A 15,002-nucleotide genomic window follows, 5' to 3' on the forward strand; every position below is an offset into this window, starting at 1 on the left:
AACATAAGTTCGTTGGCGCGACTAGTCCGAAAATGGTTAGCTGCCTGCCTCACCGCGAGTCATGGACACGCTAACCTTTTATGGAACCAAGCCCTAACTCTATCGCTGGCTACTTTAAGAAGAATTAAGAAGAATTAGAAAGGACATAGTAAATGCTGTTCATTCATTCTCATATCTGCTGTGAATAATACAGTACAGCATCCCCCCCACTATATTGTTGATCGATTGCTAGAAACACCTCCATTTCGATGTACACTGCTTAGATACTGACATACGCCTTTCCAACATCCGAGAGACCGTTCCCAGCACCGTTGATCAGGAAAGTCTCAAACGGCCCAAAGTATGCATATCTCTCAATCCAGGATTGCTGATCCATCCATGGCAACACCTCTTGAAGGAACGCGACTTGGTTGGCATCGCTGTCCTGGAGCTGGAATTCGGTGACCCAAATAGGCTATAAACACTATCAGCTTTGAATCGTCCACATCAGGTTTAGATAAACTTACTTTTTGGAAACGATCATAAGCCTGAGTTAAATAGGCCTCGAAATTGGCAGCTGTGTCATTTGCATACCAATGCAGAGGAATAAAGTCGACGTGACAACCTTGACAATCGTCGAAAAAATACTCCAACCATCCAAGACCCATGTAAGCAAGCACCCCATTGCCTGCATTGGTCACTGCTGGAGCACCAATTCGAGTTTTCCCAGCCAAAGGCTGCATATAGGTCTGGTAACCGGCTGCAGCAACAGAGGGAATGGTGTTGGCTTGAGACCCCAAGTCGGGCTCATTATACCCTAGAACGTTCTTTGCCGCTGCTGCTGCATTCTCAAAGTCCGGGTCGGCGCCGCTTGGAACCGACCATAACATTGGCACGTACTCCAGTGATGAATCAAGACCACCAGATTGTACGCCCCAATTGTAACCCCAAGTTACCTTAGAGTTTCCAGCAAAATAATTCGCCCATGTGACGTTTCCGTAGCACAATCCTCTTTTGCCTTGGGCGTTTACTCCAAGCCATAGTGACACGGATGCCAGGATTGCATATGTTTTGCTTAACGTCATTTTCGATCCAGAGGAATTGCAATTTCGGTGGAAATGATGTCGGGAATTCTTCCAAGAAATAAGAGACGGAAACGCTGAAAGACTGATTCTCAGATTGTCTTTTCATCCTAGCAGAACTCGATGATTTACCTCTATTTATGTACTCTCTATTCAGAGAGTATCTGAATATCAACGGGCATATACCGCAGACTTTTCTCCGTACCCCAGGAAGAAACATTCAATATCAACCAATTGTATTCTCTCACGTCGAACAGGATTACAAGAGCGGGGTTTCCTTCAGGCTAGGAACTTGTCCGCGGACTTTCGGGGACAAAGGCCAATAAAAGTATTCAGAATAAAAAGCGATAACTTGAATCTGAACCGCGCGAAAGATATCATGCAGTCGATCAGAGCCTGATGTAGCATTTGCGGGCAAACATGTGAAGCAAATATACGGTTCTCCGTATCACAGGAACCAATCCGACTGATGAAAAGATTTAGCGCTAATATAAACATATTAGTACCAATGATAATCGAAGCTGTACGAGAATACCGCATTGTTTTTATGTTCAAGACGGAAACATACACTGATTGATATCTAGTTGGAATTAGACCTATCCAATGGCAATGTAAACTATATCAAGTTGGCCCAAGTGCCAGTTAGAGTACCTATCATGATATCGGGACCGGGTTCCGATTGCAGTACAATCTTCAATCGAGTCGGATTCACTCTGTTCGAACAGTAACATTCATTTACATTCTATTCTGTAATTTTCAGTATTGCAAGCTAGCTCTGTATGATGGTTACTGCAGCCTATGTGAAAGACTGGGCTCGTATTAGGTAGCTACTCAGCACGTTCATCATGTTCGTTGATATCTGCATGATCTTTTTTTTATTCTACAAATTTTCTAATTAGGTACTTGGGGTGTATACTTATCGCCTTAGAAGAGAAGATATAGCTGTACACGATATTATGGCTGTCCGCAGATACATTGTTTTAGATCATATTCAATCAAGAGCCGCCCACCAAAGTATTCGGTAGCATAAGAGCATTCTATCCCGCGGCGTTACATTGCTGATCATACGAACGATACTAGCTTGTGAAAATAACACCATATCCAAAATGCATAGAGACTAACTACATACCCAATCAGGAAGGATACCGTGCAGAGTCTATATGGTGTCCGATAAAGATCTTAAGAATCCACATCCAACAGGTATTGATGACTTTAAGTCTATACGAAGATGGGGAAGAAGTTGATGTATTTTCTGGTCAGCATGGGGAATACATCCATTGTTACCCTTTTACCCCTTTTGGAATATGGGGTCTAAGTGCCGACTATTCTATGTTACCCTAGTGCCTGTTCTTATTTGCGGCTGATATCAATTGGACGCGCCTGGGCAGTCATCAAATTAAAGAATCTGGGGATTCTTCATGGCCCGGTTCATCCGGGTTGCAACTGTTTTAGCTACGGGCTATAGTCGGACGCTAAAGATATGTATGTAACCCTATTGAGGAGGAATATATCAGTCGAGGCTGAGATTCAGCCACTCTTACAATGATGAAACATGACTGCCATCACGAGATGTTTTACTCCCGATTCTCTTTGCATAGCGTACTTCCATCCGGAAACAAATGGTTTGGGAGCGAAATCCCGCAAGTTTCGTGAAACCAAATCTTCTTATTTCTAGCATGCATACATCATCGTCTACGTAGCATCGCCTAAAGATATAAAAACATGCTCCCTTTGCCTTTTAGGTCCATTATCCTCCAGTAAATGTCACCTAAGATCAATTTGTGAAACCCCCAAAAGTGACTGCTACAGCAAGATGTTCTCCCAGATCCTCAAGACTGTAGCTGTCCTAGCCGTGCCCACGGCAGCACAGCAGGGCTATTACTTTGTTCTTGGAAGTGGCATGCCTCTAACCATTGAGAGACTTGATCCTCTTCTCAGCCCAGGCAAGGCATTATCACAGCATGTCCATAGTGTCGTTGGAGGCAATGGTTTTGCCTCAACTATGGACTTTGCGCAGACCCAGACGTCCACCTGCTCCACAGTCCAGCCAATTGCAGACAAGTCAAATTATGTGAGTGGTTTTTTTATGGCATAGATGGCCCGATCGGAAGTTGACTTTCGTGACTCAAGTGGATGCCGAACCTTTATTTCCAAGATCCTAGTAATGGGTCGTTCATCCGCGTGCCTGAACAGCCCTATCATAAAATATATTGTCAGTGCCATCCCACCTTGACATGCATTTGACTTACGGAACGGTTGCTCATAAAGAAAACCAGACAAATATGGCACGGGTGCTAACACGTACGACACCGATATCCAAGAGTTCCCTGAAGAGTTTCGAATGATAGCCGGTGACGCAACACTTCGTGCTGAAAACGCAACGTCCATGGGACCATACGGCAGTGAACTAGGATGGTTTTGTCACGGAAACGGGACCTCAGAATATCCCGATATAAGCACGGTGGGTTTCCCGACTGGCTTCATCGGCTGCCCAAATGGCCTGGCAGCCGCAATTACTATGCCCTCATGCTGGAATGGGCAACCATTCAACGTTTCCAATCCCAGCGCCCATATGGCATATCCTGTCGCAGATTATATTGATGGATGCCCGGAAACCCATCGAGTAGCCCGCTTCCCCCAGATCTTTGTCGAATACTGGCTCAATATCAATTCATTTGATGGACTTTACACAGCTGAGGATAGTCCATTTATGCTCGCCATGGGAGATAAGACAGGATTCGGATTCCACGTGGATTTCATAAACGGATGGGAACCCGGTGTGTTGAATGCGACTATGCCGACCTGTACGCCAGGAAATACTGGTGTTCCACCCTTATCTGACCCAACATGTTTCGGTAATCGAGGAGGTATATTCACAGATGAGCAGATGGCTGCCTGTATGATGCAACCCACTACAGGTGAGGATAGCGGTTGGACATATCCCGATTTGGATAATCCGGTTGGGGGTGTTTTGACTTATGGTGGAGTTCTTTCGGCCCTGCCAGGATGCCAGACTATTACTACAGGCCCTGACCGTGCGGTGTTGACGACCTGCGAAAGTACTGTTCCCACTGTCAATGGATAGCCCAATCCCCGAGGTAAATCTCATGGGACTGTATCTTGCAGCAGTGAAACCAAGCTCTGTCTGACTTCGAGTCGCATGTTTCGGAGTTGCTTAGTCTTTTGATACACATGGGCGTTGTGGCAGCTTGAAGTTGTGTACAAGTGTACTAGCAATATATGACTTTATTCTTATATCGTATCGAGAAGGGAGATGATCTCTATCCCTGTACAGCAAAATCCCTTTCTTATTACGGCATTTGATTGCGTACGTCTTAGTGTATAGTTATTTTAAGACTGGATTGGCACATGACGCTCAACCTGATATCCCAGCTCACACATAGAGGGGAAAAGGCGTCTAAATGCCGGACAACCCCCGCATCATTAATAATAATATTACCTTCATATGAAAGATAGATTTGATCAGAACTTTGAAGCACATGTCTTTTAGCCATTTCCACTCTTCCTGTGATCTCTTCCAGTGTTAATCCTGAGATCGCCAAGACGATACTCATATATAAGTAAGCATTATGGTAAGAATGACCTGCCTCTACGGGCCTATGAAGCAAATGCCCGTGAATCACCAAAACCCAAGCTTTTGAGTAGAGCTCCTTTTCTTACTTTGATCCTTTCCAACGCTCGGTTTCAAATTGAGCAATGATATCCAATAATAAATCTATAGCCTTGACAAATTCATCGACATACTCCAGGATAGCCAGACGATATTGCAACGTTTTGTAAAGGCAGTCAATTTATATATCACTAAACTCTGACTTTACTTGCTCAGCAGACGCATAAGCTGACCGTAAAATGAAATTTTTTTGGAGGTATTGTGCGCTTCAGGATGCCATAACATGTACCCCCAGTGATAACGCACGTGCCTTCGTTTTCGAGCACCTGCTGAAGGTCCAACGACATCCTTATTTCTTGTACTTGACAGAAGACATTTCTAGACCTCTTTGAATCTTTCTAGAGTAATCCCGGTGCGTGATTGACAGTAATTGGCCCACCGGTCATTCTAAGTCAGGAACTAGACTTGATGCTCATCAAATGTCAGATTGCGTCTCGCATGGGCATACGATATAGAAAATGCTAGAGAGGTATAAGGTGACTCCCAACTGAAGTCGCTCCATATCTCTGAATTTCCAAAAGTCATGATCGATTCCAGTATAGCACATCCACGATTCGCATGCCCGACACTTGGATTTAAAGGCAACTTGCCCTCGGCAGTTGTCTGCATCAGCCAGCCGCTTGAGTAACACGATGTCATGAACAAGCTACAGGGATATGGTCCTGAAAAACAGGATTTATGTGCCCTATAGTAAGCTTCGGCGCGTTCTCTTGTATGCAGTCGCCACTAAGTGCTACTCCGAAGGAAATTCATCTCGCCATATCCCATCAGGAGGATTATCAATTGCTCCCCAGAAATTGCTGCAACTGAAGCTCGTTCAGTGATTGTGCTATTGAAGTGCTTCAAAAGCGCAAGTCTTTCTACCACTCTGACATTCACAGCCTGCTGAATTTCTATTGACCGACCTTCGTTGAGTACCATCCGCCTATCTTGCTTGAGGTTCTCATGAGCAAATTCTGTGTACTTAGCCACGAGAACAGCGGGATCTTCTGAAGTTAATCGGACTTGGTGGGAAGATCCCACGACGGAAAGTGGTCTATCAAATAGGTAGAAGTCGGAAAAGAGCCAGCCATCCTTCGCCGAAGAATCCGCATGTTCGAAGTCGATTTGCACCGCATACAGCAACAATGCGGCTTCTGCAGGGGACATCCGGTGCACATGAGATTGGAAATGCAATACTACTAAAGTCGGTGGACATTTTCATGACCAAGAAATGTTAGCCAAGACATGTTAGATTGATGTCTTCTATTCAACTCTTCACCACCCACGGTCGATTGAGCCCAACATTTTTGCCTCATCAAGAAGCAGCGCAAAAATAAATGCGCCCCAGTGTTGGCCTGCTCCGCATCTTAGCTTTAACCTCATGCCAACCAACATCTTTGACTTTTATCGGTTCCCACATACTAAATAAACGAACGACTCACAACAATAGCACTAGTTTTTCGGTCAGCTTTCATCGACAAACCACGGTAGTAAATTGTGAGGGTTGAAAATTTCTTCTCGGACTCGACTTGCAACGCCACAGAGCAGTTCCGCCCCTTTGTTTGACCATCGTCGGCGATGTCGCCATTCAGTGCCGAATGTCCTGACGCGAAAATATCAAATCCCGTCAAGTGTGGTCCCATTACTGGAATAAGCTAGGCGTCTGCAAAGCAGATGTTAGGTTATAATATGGGTATATGGAACTGTGCACACGCCCCATCAACGAATCCTAGCTTTCCAAACTGTCTAGGCTTCATGGAACATATGTCGGCATACCCCGACGAATATTTAGCCAGGGTATCTCGGTAACGATCAATTCTGATAGACCAGGACTATTCCATTTCCACATGGTCGCCCTAAATTGGACCCTGACATCTGGTGGATATGTTTAGCTCATAGCTAAACTGTCGTGCGGAGGAACGTCATTTTGTCTTCTGATTAGCTCGTCTCTCTCGAAAAACATTTCCGGGCCAAGAATTAGCTGTGACACAATTTTTTCATCTTCGCACACAATCCATGCAAGAATCCCTGTCAGGGTGCAGATAACGTTGTTGTGGTCGAATGATCGTCGCCGTCTCCTCGTGCCACTAGCATGGCGCCATTGGAGACACCGATGAGCACCCCCTTAGCGGCTTCAGTTAATAAAACATTGTACTCGTATTTTTGTTAACGGCAGTCTATAAGAAGGGACAAGATGATACCCTTTTACTTGTTACTGGTGTATCTGAGACGAAGCCGATAAATATAAGCAAACCCTTCTTTATCAACAATGGCTTCACTCTTCCCGGATCAAGAAAAGGGCCAGGACGTGGGCGTCAATACTAGCGATAGAGATTCCTCCGATGAAGAGTTTGTCAAGGATGGCGATATTGCTTACAAGGTAGCAGAAGGTGCCAACACTTCAATCGCAACTTACCAAGATGCAAGGGGTGCCCCTGTTGAAAAGCAATCTCCATTGGGATATTCAGTCAATTCATGGGTGAGCTTGTGCTTGAACGTCAACCAGATGATTGGCACCGGTATTTTTTCAACACGTAAGACTTTGATCCTGACTCCTCTATGTAGACCAATTGTGATATACATTGCTGACACTCTTCCCAAAGCGGCCACGATATTGAACGGCGTCGGATCGGTAGGCTTAACAATGATATACTGGCTCATAGGTTTCCTACTATCCCAAAGTACTCTTTCTTGTTACCTGGAGCTTTCGTCGTACTTTCCCAGTCGTTCTGGATCCGACGTCGTATACCTGGAACAAGCATATCCAAAACCGCTGTACTTCTTCCCTACGGTATTTGCCATAAAGCATGTTATCTTCTCGTTTTCAAGCAGCAACGCAATCGTTTTCGCCCAGTATATGTTTAAGCTTGCTGGGTATACATATACAGCGTGGGAATTAAAAGCAGTGGCTGTGGGTGCATATACTTTGGCAACGTTAGGTTCGTTCATAGCTTGGAACTCCGCGTCTTCTCAGCACGACTAACCTTAGACTCAAAGTCGTCATATCAAGCACCAGATGGTCTCTACGAGTCGTTCTCGGATTTGGGTTCATTAAGCTTGCAACTCTGTTACTGTTGGTTGCCTTCCAAGGTCTCTGGTTATAGACTATTGCTGACGATTGCAGAATATCGATTGCGGGCTTAGTAGTCCTCGGAGGGCATACCCGCGTGGCAGACCCCAACATCAACTGGCGAGATGCGTGGAGAGGAACATCGAGTGCCACGGCATACGGTGCCACCAATGCCATGGTCAAGATCATCTTCTCTTATGCAGGCTATACCAATGCTTTCGGTCTCGTAAATGAGATGAAGGTAAGCGACCTTTTGTCTTGTGGTGACATCGAATTTTTAGATTACCCCTAACCTTGACCAGAACCCAACCAAAACCCTCCGATGGAGCGCACCATCGTCTTTGCTTGTCGTCACGATTCTCTACATTTTGGTCAATGTTGCTTACTTTTCCGTCGCTTCGCGAGAGGCTATACTGTCGTCCAAGCAGATTGCTGCTGCAGTGTTTTTTCAAAATGTGTTTGGCACCGGCGGTGCTGCACGAGCTCTGAATGTGCTTATTTGCATGAGTGCATTTGGCAACCTGGTCGCTGTCCTGATCAATTCGTCAAGATTGCTTCGTGAGACTGGAAGGTTAGTCTCTTCAACTAGAGTCTTCTCTTCTCCCCTGTACTACTTTCCCATCTAATTTGTCAATGCTATAGACAAGGTGTCCTTCCTTATCCAAAGTTCTGGACCTATACAAAACCATTCGGAACGCCTTTAGGACCTTATGTCTTTGTTTGGGGAACCACTATGATCATGATCCTTGCACCGCCCGCCGGTGATGCCTTCAACTTTGGTATGTTCATGCCTAAGTTTAATTGACACACAGCTAACACAACATAGTGGTGGATCTTTCTGTATATCCCAGCAATATCTTCAATCTGCTTCTCGTCGTTGGCGTACTCTTTATTAGACGGCGCCGTAGACATGCCGGCCTTCCGCGCCCTCAGTATCGTGCATGGGACATCGCTATTGCCTTTGCAACTCTGACGAATACATATATGCTCATAGCTCCATGGTATCCACCTCTCAAGGGCGCAACTGGTGGTGATGTCAGCTTTTGGTATGGAACGTACCTGGTGGTCGGCATTGGGCTGTACGTACTCATCGAGCTTTTGCTTCTTTGGATTTTTTGCTGATACATTTCAACAGTCTCCTTCTATGCGGTGTGTATTATTACGTATGGATCAAGGTTCTGCCAAGAGTCAAGGGTTATGAGCTTCGACAGACAGTGATTGAGTATGAGAACAAATCAATCGTCCATCACTTGGTCAAGGTTCCCAAAGCTGATGTAGCTCGCTGGGATGAGGAACACGACGCCGAGGGCAAGCTACGACGACGGGCTGCTCATGCTCCTGGCTCTACGGACTCTCAGTAGGTAATTCATAATACTTCTTGGTGATGGTATGATTATCATGTTGGTAGACGACAATGAGAAGATCTAAGTTAGACACACAAAGAAGTTTGATACTACATAGTCACTGAGTCAATTATGATTCAAGCAACAGCTTCAAGTTCTACTTTGTCTATTGTTCCGTTGCATTGTATTGTTTTGAGCCTTTTATTGCTTTGGCGGCCTGCTCCGTCGAAAAGCTTGCCCTACTATTTACTATCCAGGCCGACGTTGAAAAGGAAGCGGTCAGCTCATTTACCTATTTCATCACTGCCAACTTGAAATTCTCGCTTTTCCTTCTCATTACCTTGAACGGGAATAGTAGTCTCGTGAGACTCGCTATCATGTGAAGAAACAGACCTACCAAAGCGAAAGTAAGATTTGTGATTTGGATTAAGAATTTGACGACACCCATGCATCCCCAGGATATAACACAACAATATCTGTTTCATCTCCCTCACACCCTATCGTTTCGCAGTCAATCTCCGCGAGATCTATCCAAGGAGGCAGTGAGAAGATTCAATCTACCCAGCTTTCGCAACCCCATTAATTAATTGATGGCGATATACTACCATTCCAGGGCTAGTACGGATAGGATTTTTATTACTGTATTATGTGTGAAGGGTAAAATTGTTGTGTTACCAGAATTTGCGATTTGTCACGAAACTCAAACTGGATGTCTTGATTTCTACCTACCAGATATGTCATGGGGTATTGAGCTTTTGAGTCGGACCTACGACTACTCTATCAGAGGACCGAATTAGGAAACCATACATAGTGGGTCTATACCCCACACTCAATCAGCAACAAATCAAGGCTATTGGCTAATCACTTTCACCAATCTTTGTACACTAGCCACAAAAAGTTAAGCTCCCGGGATTCTGCAGATATACTTCGACCAATCACAGTGCTTATTCCATTGTTTTACACCGTCTATTTTTGCTATTTTCGTTGCGACTACAGCATCAGGTGAACCAACTACTATCCCTCGTAATACATTAGAAAGGCTTTGGAGACATTCAAATGGAACACAAGTGTGTGTGTGTGTGTGTGTGTGTGGGTGTGTGGCAAAGCAACGTGTAACCTGAAAATATGCATCGAACGGATAGATCTGTCACATTCCCCGCGCCAACTGATGTATAACCCCTCGGAAAAGATGCACGAGCGGAATGCTAGAACGAACTATCGTTCATCAAGACAACGACACGTACTTCCCACTTGGGTAAGGCTGTGATTTACTTTGCAGCTCTCCAATAATAAGCTTAGCCAGTATGTACTCGTCAATGTAGAACGCAGGCCCATGATTGATATGTCTGCACCAGTACGTGACGGCGGCGGTTTGGCTGGCTGAAACCCCAATCCAGTACGACGTACCAAAGAGTCCATGTGCCCTCTATTCCACCCCGCTTTTGACAGCTGCAGTATACACTTCCAGCAAGGCTCTACGGAATACTCCTTAATTTAGCCCTCGTTCGCTATGGCTCGTTGTGCAGAAATGAGAGGGATAGATATAGCCAGTCTCGTTTGAAATCTTCCCGTGCCTGTCATGGGGTTATGGTATATGCACATGTCGGTTATCTATCCTCAATGTCGATAGCGGATGCCAGTCCGTCTGACAGGGACCATAAAAGGAAAAGTGCGAGAGATCCTACATTTGGCTCGGAAACTAGAGGAACACTAGTTCGGCGTCGGCCAAGGCTTTGGCTGTTGAAATCCATTTACATGTAATCTACCTATCGATACTAGACCCTCTATACGTCAATACAATATAAGCTTATACATTGCATCTAGGCACAATGCAGATCGGTGTGCTAGCTTGTAATGAGTAATGCTGTTTGAATTAAGATTTACCTCTGACTTAATCTCTGCATTCCATCTGAGTGTTTGGCGGGGAACATCCAGTCTCCCAGGTGTCTCCCCAATGTCGGCCTCCTATCAATACCAGCCCGAGGTGATCTGATCCTTCATATTCCAGGCAACTTTGGTCTAGAACAATGTCTCTGCTCAGATGGATCTAGTGTGGAAGGATCACAGTCTGATTAACCTAACACCGTCTCGGAAATATCAACCCTTTGGCCATGCATATCACTTTCACATTTCTCTTAATGTTCTCTTCACATGCATTGAGGCTGCAATGACATGGATCATCTCCATAAATTACATGTATGTACGAACCTATCATCTGACTCTAGGCTAGGGATGGTTAAAACTGTGATTCTCTAATGATTTTTCCATTGAATACGAGTCGGCACCTTCGAAGAGTTCCGAGATTTTTGAATAGCGCCGCAGCGGTAACCATTATGCTTTGCATGAGGCTGGCTGAAGGTGTTCCTAGGTGAGTACCGCAAAGAGGAACCACCTACCACCCTAATCCCTCGATACCAATGTGGCTGGCTAGTAGATCACATTCCATTTTGAGAATCCCTGCTTCTATTCAGAAAACCATGAGGATCATGAGGACAGCTTGTTAGCCGGTTCAAGATCGAAATATCTAAATCATGATGCGGGGGGCCTGCTTGAAAAGTGGTTTCTTCATCAAGTGGTTTGGGTGGTAGGAATTACCTGGACTCATTTTTGTGGCAAAAGTTGGGATGTTATAATAACGAACTGGAGTTCATGAAATGAGCATGAGAGTGTAACAACAAATCATGATTGCCGAATTGATATCATCATGGATGCCTCGTTTCTAGTGTGGTTCATGCAGAGAACTGCAAATGGATAGCCACTTGACAGGGATCAACACGAGCTATACACCGTCTAAGAACTGACAAATGAAGTTTGGTTTGATGTTTCGAAGTCCCAACATGCTCAAGACAACAGCGTAAACGATGTCAGGACAATAAGTCTCGAAGCTGTCTATAAAAAGGCTGATGATGCCCTCATCGAAACCTGAATTGACACCATCTTATTCCATCAATGTTAACAGTATCAACAGGAAACTAAGCATAACAATGAAGGCCTTTTACTCCTTTCCTCTCATCTTCCTTCCCACTCTAGTCACTGCAATCCCCAGTGATCTCGCCGCTGTCGAGCTAGACAAGAAGGCGTGCATCCCTTTCAAAAACCCTCTTACCAGTGTCAGCGGTTGCTGTGACACCGTCAGCGCCGAACTCTTCTGGGTAGACATCCTCCTCGGTATTGGTGTATGCTGCCCCGTCGGCCAAGTCCTCGACGGCTTCAACTGCGTCGCCCCAACGTTCACTGGCAAACCCGTCTGCGCCAATAAAACCGGCACCGACATTGGTATTCAGTATGGTCACTGCTACGTCCTCCTCAGCCTGAACAACAACTACCTCGGCCACGACTCAGCCGAAAAATACGTCGTGATGGGCGAAAACCCCGGTGTCGTCTTCCGCGTGTGCGGCGATACTACCACCTGTACGACCTCCGCTGATCAATACGTCGGTATCAACGGCACATGGTGGATGCAAGACCAGTTCGGGGACCCCAACGGTAGTGGATTCGCCTGGCTTGGAGGCTCTGGAGATCTGTCAATTGTGAATTCTACGGATCTAGCGCTCATAATGGGCGGATCGCCTACTTTCTTTGGCGGTAGTTGTGCTATTTGCATTTCTTTCCCACCGGGTGGTGCTCATGCCCCTTGCCCCCTCTCGCCGGGTCAGTCTCATTTGGGTATTGCTGCCAACCCGAATAGCTGTCAGAACTTTTATTGGCAAGAAGTGCCATGCCGCTCGGAGAAGTAGGTTGTACAATCTACTCTAAATTTGAAGTAGGAAGGAGAAGGTATCGTGTCAGACGGAATGGTATCAATTTCGGTTTCATGATTTTTAAGGCCCTCGTCACTCCTTCAACTGATATTTGGATATTTATGCAATGCAGAGCTAGTCTATGGCGGTGATTTACCTGAGCTACCTAGGTAATCTATAGTGATCTGTATGCCTGGACAGTCTTAATTACACTACCTAGTTATGTTCAATGTTCAGACTCCAAGCAGTTTATACTCCCGAGATTCCCTTACAAATACATTGATTAACGGCCGATAAGCGGGTTCAATAGAGAGGGGTCCAGATCAAGGCACTTCTTTACGAATAGGCATACATAAGCAGGGGTTAGAAGGCCTGATATAGGTCTTATACATAGGTTTAATTCAGCTTGTGCGGACATTTGCCATACTGGCTCAACACCACGGCAATCAACAGCCACGACAGAAAGACTTCATTTACAATGATCGTCCTCTTAACTACTGTCAGGCCGCACGATAAATTCGACTATTAATAAATTGCATTAGAGCTTCCCAAATAGGAAACCGGGGGAGCTTGAGTGCGTGGGTCTCCGCTAGCCCGTTCTGGGCCAAACGCAGTACGGGTGAGAATGGGGCACAACATTTATTTTAACTTACCCCTCAATAAGCATACAGACATTCACTTGGACACAATTGAACAATACAACACGTACATACCGGTTCTTTCATTGCCTCGACTTCTAAATACCGCCTCCAGTCCTTTTCAATTGCTCATTTCGACATGGCTACGCGTATCACACGACCCGAGTTCGAGGCGTTCATCCACCCCCTTATCCAGGATATCCTCGCGGCCACCGAGAAGTACAACTTGCCAGAGAATGCGAAGAAATGGTTCTCCGATGTAAGCGACAGATATATAGAGATCGCTCATTTATAATCAATTGCTTACCAAGGAATCATGCATAGTCACTCAACGCCAATGTCGTCGGCGGTAAAATGAATCGCGGCATGTCAGTGCCAGACACTGGCAGCATCCTTCTCGGCCGACCTCTCACCGAAAAAGAATTGGAACATTTGTCTATACTCGGCTGGCTCACAGAGCTCCTCCAAGCATTTTTCCTGGTCAGCGACGATATCATGGACGGCTCCATCACCCGTCGCGGACAACCGTGCTGGTACCGACAAGAGGGAGTTGGCATGATTGCAATCAACGACGCATTCATGCTCGAAAGCGCCATCTATGTCATTCTCAAGAAGCACTTTCGTTCACACCCCGCCTACGCTGATTTCCTCGACATTTTCCACGAGACCACCTGGCAGACCGAGCTTGGCCAGCTGTGCGATTTGATTACCGCTCCCGAAGACAACGTCGATTTGAACAACTTCTCCATGGAGAAATACACATTCATCGTCAAGTACAAGACCGCATACTACAGCTTTTATCTTCCTGTCGCCCTTGCGCTATACTACATACAGGTCGCCTCGCCCAAGAATTTGAAACAATGCGAGGACATTCTCATCCCATTGGGTGAATACTTCCAGATTCAGGACGACTACCTCGACGCTTTTGGATCGCCAGAGACTATTGGCAAGATCGGTACCGATATCCAGGACAACAAGTGCTCGTGGTTGGTCAATCAGGCCTTGACCATGGTCACCCCTGAACAGCGCAAGCTTCTCGACGAGGCCTATGGTCGCAAGGACAGTGCTCTCGAAGCCAAGGTTAAGGCTCTTTACAACGATCTCAAACTCGAACAACACTATTTGAAATTCGAGGAAGAGCGTGTTGGGCATTTGCGCCAGCAGATTGACTCTGTCGATGAGTCCGAGGGTCTCAAGAAGGAGATTTTCTCCGCCTTTCTGGACAAGATCTACAAGCGCAGCAAATAATTATGTCTGTTAAATATGCGACTGTGGATTGCTGGGGTTTGACGCGTTGTCTCTGAGGATTTCTTCTATCCCTATTTTCTTTCTATTCCCCATCACATATTCCATTTCCTCCTCATCCCCAGCTATCTACATATCTGCTGTGTTGCGCCGCATTTAATAAAAGATACACTGCCTTTCGATAGAGCATAAATAAAATGCATTCATTGATACAAAATAGCGCTGTCGGTAG

The 15,002-nt window shown here is 45.6% G+C and overlaps 5 protein-coding genes across 5 annotated transcripts; 4 read left to right on the forward strand and 1 right to left on the reverse strand.

Annotated features, from left to right (window-relative positions):
* Positions 1–259: 259 nt before the first annotated feature.
* On the reverse strand, positions 260–869 carry BHQ10_004635 (uncharacterized protein; the record flags this gene model as incomplete). The annotated part of the gene is made up of 2 exons (XM_040877022.1): positions 260–454; positions 507–869. The coding sequence occupies 2 exons, from the start codon at positions 867–869 to the stop codon at positions 260–262; spliced, it is 558 nt and encodes a 185-aa protein (XP_040733139.1).
* Positions 870–2,874: 2,005 nt separating this feature from the next.
* On the forward strand, positions 2,875–4,146 carry BHQ10_004636 (uncharacterized protein; the record flags this gene model as incomplete). The annotated part of the gene is made up of 3 exons (XM_040877023.1): positions 2,875–3,132; positions 3,192–3,273; positions 3,338–4,146. 3 exons carry the CDS (start codon positions 2,875–2,877, stop codon positions 4,144–4,146), a joined length of 1,149 nt encoding a protein of 382 aa, XP_040733140.1.
* Positions 4,147–7,003: 2,857 nt separating this feature from the next.
* Positions 7,004–9,165, forward strand: BHQ10_004637 (uncharacterized protein; the record flags this gene model as incomplete). Its single annotated transcript, XM_040877024.1, has 8 exons — positions 7,004–7,268; positions 7,338–7,673; positions 7,732–7,807; positions 7,859–8,045; positions 8,107–8,375; positions 8,447–8,583; positions 8,631–8,883; positions 8,940–9,165. 8 exons carry the CDS (start codon positions 7,004–7,006, stop codon positions 9,163–9,165), a joined length of 1,749 nt encoding a protein of 582 aa, XP_040733141.1.
* Positions 9,166–12,131: 2,966 nt separating this feature from the next.
* Positions 12,132–12,884, forward strand: BHQ10_004638 (uncharacterized protein; the record flags this gene model as incomplete). Its single annotated transcript, XM_040877025.1, has 1 exon — positions 12,132–12,884. The coding sequence occupies one exon, from the start codon at positions 12,132–12,134 to the stop codon at positions 12,882–12,884; it is 753 nt and encodes a 250-aa protein (XP_040733142.1).
* A 780-nt stretch (positions 12,885–13,664) lies between these two features.
* BHQ10_004639 (uncharacterized protein) lies at positions 13,665–14,773 on the forward strand (the record flags this gene model as incomplete). Its single annotated transcript, XM_040877026.1, has 2 exons — positions 13,665–13,784; positions 13,850–14,773. The coding sequence occupies 2 exons, from the start codon at positions 13,665–13,667 to the stop codon at positions 14,771–14,773; spliced, it is 1,044 nt and encodes a 347-aa protein (XP_040733143.1).
* Between the last annotated feature and the right edge of the window lie 229 nt (positions 14,774–15,002).

This window comes from Talaromyces amestolkiae (assembly GCF_001896365.1).
Source record: "Talaromyces amestolkiae strain CIB chromosome Unknown scaffold8.1, whole genome shotgun sequence".
Taxonomy (NCBI): Eukaryota; Fungi; Ascomycota; class Eurotiomycetes; order Eurotiales; family Trichocomaceae; genus Talaromyces; species Talaromyces amestolkiae.